This window comes from Alligator mississippiensis, chromosome 1 (genome assembly GCF_030867095.1).
Source record: "Alligator mississippiensis isolate rAllMis1 chromosome 1, rAllMis1, whole genome shotgun sequence".
Lineage (NCBI taxonomy): Eukaryota > Metazoa > Chordata > Crocodylia > Alligatoridae > Alligator > Alligator mississippiensis.
In genome coordinates, this window is record NC_081824.1 from 242,323,142 (window position 1) to 242,332,380 (window position 9,239).

Genomic DNA, 9,239 nt, shown 5'->3' on the forward strand with positions numbered 1-9,239 from the left:
TTATGAACCTCCCAAAAGCCAAGGCTTCCTATTCCAGTACGCAGCAAAGCATGGCTCAGAACAGCTCTTTGTTGTGGCAAGGTACTGAGCCTCATCTCTGCCCCAAGATGCAACACCCCCCCACCCTTTACACACACATGCACACACACCTTGATTCCTCCAGAAGCCTGTCTGGTATCAGCAATCCTAGACCACAAGATGCTGTGGAAGCCAGATAGCTGCAGGCAGCACTTATGCCCAGAGCGATGACAGCATCTGCTGCTCTGACCTCTGCTCCCACCAGAAAGCAGAGGCACTAGACAGCACAGCAATCAACCAACCTACTGCAGCAAGGGGGGGGGGGGGGTTGGGGGGGGGGGGGAAGAGAAGAGGAGTGGAGATGCAGCCAAGCTAAGGAAGCTTGATCAGCGGTCTCCTGGTAGCACAGAAAAGCTGAACAATGCTGGAGTCAGCCATCAGCAAGGCATGCCAATCCCAAGGGCTCCTGCCCTGAGGATACAGGAATAAGCACAGCAGAGTACCACACTTGCCAGACACTGTAGGAGAAAGCCCTGTCACTCACTACTAAGATTCTGGTCTCCCTGATCTCTGCAGTGTGCTGATCAGTGAGACAGCACCATGATGCAGCACAGTAAGCCACAACCCCATCCCCCACTCCCTTGGCCACCTGCATAGAACTGAGGTTCTGCTGCATTTCAGCAAGATGTTCAACTGCCTCCTCTACAGTCCCAAAGAGAGCTTTGTCCCAGCTCTCAGATATGCAATAACTATCCCTGTAATTATTTGTGTTACAGTACTATTAGGGGCCCATCTAGTGGGGACCCCTAGGACAATGTGCTACATGGGTGCAGAGTAAGCATTAGAGCCCACCCCAGAAAGGCCACTTAGTTTGGCTGCTTCCTCAGGTTCTGGCCCCATCTTATTAGATGCCCATACAAGTGATGGATGATGTGTTGCAGTGGCCACAGAGGATGGGTTAAGAGACCAACTCTCCTTCGCTCTTCCGCCCCCTTATTTCTATACCTTTTCATCCACTCCTGACATCTTGGATCAAACCTGAGCTGAACATACAATGCAGACTTTGTTCTACTGCTGCAGAGTAAAAACTGCCTGCACCTAGTCCCCGCTACTATTTTAGAGCAGGACAACAAATGCTTATTACTTAAAAAAAAAACAAAAAAAAAAACAACCAACCTTAATTAGACCAAGGTTTTAAACCAGAGGAATCTCTCTCACCCACTGCACAGCACAGTGCAAAAACAGAACCCCTAAGCACATCTGGGGTGTCTGAGCTCCACTGCGACATAACAGTGGACAGGCAGACAGACATTCCCCTCCTCATAACCTTCTGTATAGGCTACATATGCATGAAGGGTAGAGAGTCTTTCTGGATCTCAAGTCAGGAATTTAATCAAGTATAAGGCAGTGCTGGTTCCAGCTATATCTGAAGGAAAAACACCTTGTGAATGCCAAAGTCCAAAGCAAAGCCTTATCACCATTCATCTACCAAGCAGGAGACTCCTCCCTCTCGGCTTAAGGGTAAGCATGAACTCTGTCTTGCTTCCAAGGTAGCTCATGTCCAGCCCCACCCACTCCTTGCCCAGTAAGAGATTGTGCTGATGCTGGAGCTTGAAGGGACTCTACTATTAAAGACAACCTTTCACTCAAATTAAGTCTGCTTCAGACCATGGGAAGGGCAGGAAGTAGGGGTGGAAGTGCAGTAACACCACAGTTAAAATCCTGAACTATTACCAGGATAAATGAACATTCATCTACAGCCCAGTCACAGTCTCCAAATGAATGCAGATAGGTTATAGTCCACTTTCCAAAGTGCAGTCTTAATAACCAGAAACCCCCAATATCTGCATACAGATTAACACATAGGTCCTACATAGGCCATAAGCCAGGAGTAACCTCAACCACATAACCATAAACCAGTGGTTCTCAACCTTTTTGGACTCGAGGCCCCCCTCACTCCCAACACACAGCTCCCTGGCTTTGCTTGTGCCCCTCAGTCCCAATCCACAGAAGGGGGGAGGGCATGGCCTGGCTGCCGCTGCTCCCCTCAGACCACCTGCGCTGCTCCCCACCCCCTCTCCAGCAGCAGAAGGTGAGGGCAGTGCATGCCTCCTCCCCCATTACCCCTTCACAGCTGGCTGGGGCAACAAGTCTTGCTGTCCCACTCTGCCTTCCTACACCACGTCCCACTAGCTGGTTCAGCCAGGCTGCAGTCCTGTGCCCACTGTGGGTGCAAAAACTGTGGGTGCACATGCACACATGCATATGGTAACCCCTGCCAGATTTGCTTCCTCCCACTCCCCACAGTCCCAGGCAGCCCCTTTGCAAGCTGGAACCCTGCCAGCCAGCAAGAGGAAACCCAGTTTCCTGCATGTTTCCCCTTTAACAGAGAAAATCCATGTTTTCCTGTGATCCTGGCAGCAGCAGTGGCAGCAGGCTCAGCCTGGGCATGGTCTGCCCCAGCTAACCTCAGAGATCATGATAGCACCAGATCTGCAGCCCCCATAGACCCCCCGAAACCTACTCATGGCCCCCTGAGAAGATAGTTTATGGTAGAGGTTCTAGCTCACAGGTCAGTTATTAACCATGTATCAACATCTTACTTTCAGATGCAGATCAAACAGATTTATCCCACCCTTCACAGCTACTTGCTACAGTAAAAAGGTTGTAATATATCACAACCCAGTCTCCATGCAGAGCCCAGAAACTTCACTTATCCAGTCCCATTCTCTCTTTTCAATTTGCCTGCCCATCACAAGGAGATCTTCATCTTCCATATATAGGCCATGCTCATCCAGCCCTCTCTACACATTTAGGCCACAGATCCATGGACCCTTGCTTGCCAAAGCTGGTTTATTCATTGCCAGAGGATAGAAAGGAGTCAGCATCTCTGTAGAATGCATAATAGTTCCATCTGCAGTCAATTCCCAGAATATTTAGAGCAGTGTTTATGATCAAGCTCATGATCAGATAAAACCACAGATGAAAATAAAAAAGTAAAATTAAAAAACATGCAAATAAGGTATTTAAAAATTACACTTAGAATTCTGACAGTATTAATCTCTAAAATGTTATTTGATTATACTGACAGTAGTAAGCAGTTTGCATTCACTGCTAAAGAAAAGTCAAACCACTGAGCTCATCAAATCATAGGCTAAGTGTCTGAAACAAGAGTCTGCTGAAATGCTAAACCAGCTTTTGACAGCAGTTGCTTCATCTAGAGGCTATTTTCTGTTTTTTAGGTTTATTCAACTAACTCACTCCAAGTTGAGAAATCACTGGAAGTGGGAAGAGCAAAAAGTATCTTTCCCACCCCTTTCCCATCTATGGATAAAATGAAGCAAGACAGGAAGAGATCCCACTACCTCCAAAGTTAAGAACACAGTAGTTGGAAACAGTTCAGCCAACCAGGGATAAGGCTTCCTTTGTCTAAAACTAACTTCTTAAATACAAAAAGTATTATACAGTACACTTAAAATTATTTTAAGATTCTTGTATTGGTTTTATAAAGCTGTGCGCGCATTTTAGCAACATTTCAGGTTCCGTCCAAAATGACCCCAACATTCACGATGACTAAGGGGACTGGTCATCCAATAGATAAAAGCTGAGCCATTCACCATTTCCGAACAAACGTAAAACTTTACAACCCAAATACATATATGGTTAGCTATAACTGGCAAAGTAAATACATGTCAATTTTAACATATCTTTCTGGTTAGAAAGAAGTACCAGTCAGTACAAAGACTGTTGTTTAACTGTAAATCAACATATTGTAATGGTTACCAACCAAAAGTTCCTTAGAAAACTAAATAGGATAAATGCAAAAACATCTTAAAATAAACTATATTTATACTCATTTAGTAGTAATTAAAATCAATGAGCCAACTAACTACACACAGGTTATGTAAAAAGTTCTATCCACCTTGGCCAATAAAGGCATATGGGACCATCAGTCTCTAGAAAGAGACAGGGCACTTGGTAGATGGCTAGATAGTTGCATCCAGAGCCATTAGTTGGAATGGTTTCTTAAAAACATAACCAAAAACAAAACCCTGCAGTATAACCTTACAGAGATGGTCACAGTTGTCACCCACCTAAGTAAACCCATTACCACCCCACCACCCCCATAAATATACGTATATATGAGGTTTTATGAAATTAGTAGCTTTATTATGAAAAGTTTTGCAAATTAAACTGCACTCCTACTACAGGTTCCATCATATTCACTTTTAGACAGCGGCATGCAGGCCAAATGGCTGGTCTGCACTGAGCTCATATTTGCTAGTATACCCAAAGAGCATTCACTAGCAAGCAATTCCTTCAACTTAAATGACCCCCCAGCCATGTCTTTTAAGAGGCATCCTGCTTTCTCAGAAGTGTTCCCTGGCTCCTGTTTCTGCATCTCCTCAATAGGCTAGCTAGAGTCTGCCCTCCACCTAAAGCATGTATCCCTACCCTCTTCTGTTGCAAAGGAGGAGCACCGTCAATACCAAGAAGGGACTTCCAGGATGGAGGAGAATTGGAGTGGGTAGAGGAGGATGAAGCATGTCTAGGACAGAGACCACAGTCCCAAGTGATGCTCCACAACTAACCTGCTAAAATGTTACACAGCAGGAGCTGGAAGGAGTTCAGAGGATAAAGTTGAAGGGCACAATATGGAGTATGGCCAAAAGCAGTCAGCAAGGAACCTTCAGCCATCAGAGGCTAGGGAGGGAACTGCTGGCCACAGCTTCTGATGACTGTCAAAGTGGTGTGTATCCACCGGTCCAACACACCAGGGACACCCTGGCTCCCAGTGGACTACATCTGTGCCGGTTCAGTCCACCCTAGTTCTTATACGTGCAAATGTGGGGTAAAATACATTGATTACTATCTTCCCAATAAGGAAGTGAGCTACTTGGGCACAAACCCCAAAGATGGATCACCATCCTCCAACATCAGCAGCAACCTCCACCCCAGCTTTGAGGACTTTTCTTCCAACAGAGGGACTTGGTGCTTCCTAATCCAAACTCTGCCTTGTCCCTGATAATTAAGGTCTCTACCCAACCACATATGCAGCAGGACAGATAGAGGAATTGGTCTTTTCCTGGTTCTGCCATGTCTCCCCTGCCATTGTACTATATACTATGTAGTCTTGGTCACATGCTACAAGGACATTGGGGTTAGATGCTCTCCTGAGCTGGGGATATTTCTGCCTGCAACATGCATTATATTCCCCAGATCAAAATCTAAAATGCCTGAGATGGAAGAGCTTCATTAGGTCCCATGTAGTCCATCCCCATGACAACCAGGATTAGTCCCTGTTCTTCAGGGCTTGCTCCAGTCTAGCTTTAAGCATTCCAAGCACAAGGGATGCCCTCTTCCTTTGCAAGGCTGAGGAACTAGGCTAAACTTTGCCAGGGAAAGCTTTTCCCAACAATCCCTGCATTTTTCTGAGTTTCACCCTACTACTTTGTTCCTGGGACCCCTTATATAACTCTACTTTCAGCGCTGCTGTCCTGCTTGAGGGAGGTCAAGGCTCAACAAAATATGAGACAGGAGCCAGCTAGTGGTCCTGCTCCTGCAAGCAACCAGGTCCTGATGCTTCCAAGGAAGGTGCAAGAAACCCATGTGAAAGGAAGCTGAGATCAGATATTAGGAAAAACTCTCAGGAAGAGGGTGCTGAAGCCCTGGAACCAGCTACCCAGAGCAGAGGTGCACCCTCCATCCTTGGAGGTTTTTAAGACCCAGGTGGACAAAGCCTGGGTCGGGGATGATGTAGTTGGGGCTGGTCCTGCTTGAGCAGGGGCTTGGACTGAGTGTCCTCCGGACGGCCCTTCAGCTCCTCATGTTGTCTGACCCTAGGGGCTATGGAAAGCTGTGCCCAGGGCAGCCCCGAGGCGAGGCGAGGCTAAGCCTTCTTTCTTCCACCCCCGGCAAGGGAGGGGGCGCGGGGAAGCGGGCGGGGCAGCCCCGCATCGCAACAAGCCCCAGCACAGCCGGCAGCGGGCCGCGCCCCGGCCGCTGCAGCCACACGACAGGCGGGCTGCGCGTCCTCGCCCAGCCCGGCCGCCGCCTCCGCGCCGCAGCCCCGAGCCCGCCCGGCCTGGCCCATCCGCTACCGCGCCAATACAAGCCGCCCGCGACCGACCACCACTCCGTCCGTCCGGGGGTGAAGGGCACTCACCCGGCCCCGCCTGCCGCCTCCGGCTTGGCTCTCCCCTCGCAGCTGCCGCCACCGGCGCCCGCGGACTGAAAGTGCCTCCCTTAGCCGACCAGGTGCCGGCGCCAGGGCCGCCCCTTTAAATCCAACATGGCGGCTTCGCCGAAGCGGCCCCTTCCCAGCATGCCCTGAGGCACCGCGGTGGCGGGGCGCGTTCCACTGCCTGGCCTGTGGGGGAAGGGACTGGGACGCTCCTAGCAGCTCCTTAGGGGGCAGCAGCCGCTCCGCAGGGGGAAAGGTTGCAAAGATCATGGTTGTGCGGGATGGATTTGGGGTGCATGGATGGGGTAGTCCTGCCTCAGGCATGGGGCTGGATGTCCCTCGCAGCCCACTTCTTTGTTACCTATTAAGGGGCATGGTGGTTAAGAAACACAGCATAGGTGCCTGCTGGGACCTTGTGGCAGAGAGGGCAAACGTGGCTCTTTCACATTCAGCCTCAGCAGTGCCAGCTCTGCATCTAGTGCTGATAGCCACCTTGTTAAAGGGTGCTGGCAGTCAGAAAGGGTGTAGAAGGAAAACCAGCAGGGTGTTTCAGTGGGTTGAGAACTTGCCTTATTGCTGTGGTGGGCTGAAAAAGCTGGGTCTGCTGAGTTTATCCAAGGCAGGTTAAGACGTAACGTGAAGGCAACCTGCAAGCAGTTGTAGGAGAAATAAATTTTTCCTTTTGCACAGGGCTCTTTAACATAGCTGAAGATGGCAGAATGGGATCCAACAGCTGGAAGATGAAACACTTAGAAGTCAAGACTTAGATGTGAAGGTTGTGCATGTTAAGCAGCAAAGGTGAGGAAATGTTAGAACGTGGTGATGCTGAAGGATCCTACATCTTGTGGAGCCTCTAGAAAGATATCCTGTCTTGGTTTCAACTCACACTCCAGCTCAAGCAAGTGATGGATTTCCTGATTCTCCAGCCTATATGTGAAAGATTAGAAGAGGCAGTCATGATGACACTCTGCCACTGGCTTCAGAATGCTCACAAAAGGCTCATCAACCTGAGGACCTGCCTCCCAGCCTCTCCCTTGCTTTTTCCAGGAATAGGACCACACCCTACCTACCTATTCCAGGTCTATGATGAACTCAGAGAAAGAAGCCACTTGTAGCTGATCCAGTACAGTCCTGGGGAGAGCTGCAAGAGCAGTCCTAATGTGCGTTACTGTCCTTGTCCTTAATCTCGAAATTCTGCCCACCCCAGTTGCACCACATACTAAAAAAAATCCAGTTTAATTCTCTCAAACAGCCAATCTATCCTCCCAGCCACACCCTGCATTACAGCAGCCTGCTCACTTCCCTCGGCTGACCACACAGCGCTAAAGGAACCTCACCCCACTTCACTGGCTATGGCCAATGCAAAGGAGCTCAGCTCCCGTCACCAACTACACTTGGTGTGGGCCTGACCCTAACTGCTTCTACTCTTCTTCTTCAGCAATCCCTCGCAACTGAGGATGATTGTCTTCCGTGATTGTTTTACCTGTGTGCCTGAAGATGGCTGATGAGGCTTATCCAGAATCAGACTCTACTGTCTCTTGCACACGCATTTCCATGTGGGGTGGGTGGCACTGGATTCTTAATCCCTTCTTCCTCCATATGCAGTAGTCCTGGGCGATTGTCAACTTGAGGGAGACTTCGATATTGCATTTTCTTAAGTTGGCTTTGAGGAAGTCCCTGAAGTGCTTTTTCTGCTCTCCTCTTGAGTGTACACCTTGGCTGAGCTGGGAGAATAAAACTTGCTTCAGGAGGCTGGAGTTAAGATGTTCGGATGATGTGGCCAGCCCAACAAAGTTGGTGTTGGATGATCATCACCTCAATACTCATGGTGTTTGCTTGCAGGAAGATGCTAATGTTGGTGCATCTGTCTTTCCACTGGATTCATAGACTCTTCCACAGGCAGTGTTGATGGTACTTCTTAGGGGTGCACAGACAGAGATTTTTGCAGCCAATGCCGATAGCTGGTTTAAGGGCAAAAGCAGGGCTGAGAGGCTGTGGGAAGGGAGTGAGGGGCACCAGGAGGGCCAAGGGGGCTGTGTGGGGGGCTTTACTTCTAATCATGGCTTTTGGGTTTAAAAAAAACAACAAAAAAGCCCCCCAGAAAATTCGCAAAAAAACAAAATCAGAGAAAACCAGGATCCCTGGTGATGACACAGCCTTGATTAACTTGTTTTAACCTCAAAGGGATCTGTGATAGATCCAATACTGAGACATACCAAAAGGGAACAGGTAGGGAGTGGTGACAAATTTTGGTGGGCATCCATACTTAAGAAGGATCCTCCACAACACTTCTCAGCTGAGAGTCAAAAGCTTTTTTGAGTTCAAAGAAGGCCATGTAGAGAAACGTATATTGTTCCCGGCATTTCTCCTGCAGCTGGTGAACTGTGAAGATCATGTCAGTTGTGCCTCTTGATGCCCTAAACCCACACCAAGATTCTGGGAGGATCTCTTCAGCAAGTGGAAAGAGACAGTCCAGGAGGGTTCTTGCAATGATCTTTCCTGTGTTAGACAGCAAGGCAATCCCTTCATTGTTTCGGCAGCGAGACTGGTCTTCTTCCTTGAAGATCCTTTCTCGTCACAATCATGGTGTCCCTGAGGTCATCTGGGATTTCCTTATCATTCCAGATCCTTAAGATGAGGGCACGAGGCCATGATGTGAGCTCCTTTCCTCCTTATTTTAAGATTTCAGCAGGTATTCCATCCACTCCAGATGCCTTGTTGTTCATCTGCTTGATGGCTTTCCTCACCTTGTCAAGGACTCGGGGTGGGATTCTGAGATCATCTCTGACTGGGTTTTGCAGGATGGAGTTGAGAACCCTGTTGTCAACAGCAGAATCTCGATTGAGAAGGTTTTCAAAATGCTCCTTCCAATGGCCATTGATGTTTCATCTTTCATGGATCAGGTCTCCTTCCTCCTTAGGTCTCAAGGGGTTTGGTCCCCAAGTACTCAGACCATAAGTGGTTTTGGTGGCACTGAAGAAATTGCACATATTGTGGATGTCAGCAAGATGCTGAATTTATTTTACCTGGTCTTCCC

General features: G+C 48.6%; 1 protein-coding gene and 1 long non-coding RNA gene across 6 annotated transcripts in view; one reads left to right on the top strand and one right to left on the bottom strand.

Moving 5' to 3' along the window:
• KLC4 (kinesin light chain 4) overlaps positions 1 to 6,487 on the bottom strand; it is a 55,325-nt gene extending 48,838 nt beyond the window's left edge. For 4 of the 5 annotated variants that reach the window (XM_059720363.1, XM_059720362.1, XM_059720366.1 and 1 more), the window contains exon 1: positions 6,185 to 6,487. In XM_059720363.1, coding sequence (XP_059576346.1) covers positions 6,185 to 6,472 — 288 coding nt within the window. In that variant the 5' untranslated portion in view covers positions 6,473 to 6,487. The remainder of the gene's footprint in view (positions 1 to 6,184) is intronic. The other variant, XM_014599220.3, reaches the window with a different exon arrangement.
• On the top strand, positions 6,299 to 7,952 carry LOC132247681 (uncharacterized). The gene is made up of 2 exons (XR_009458968.1): positions 6,299 to 6,458; positions 6,893 to 7,952. It is a non-coding gene; the product is annotated as an uncharacterized LOC132247681 (long non-coding RNA).
• Positions 7,953 to 9,239: the final 1,287 nt, after the last annotated feature.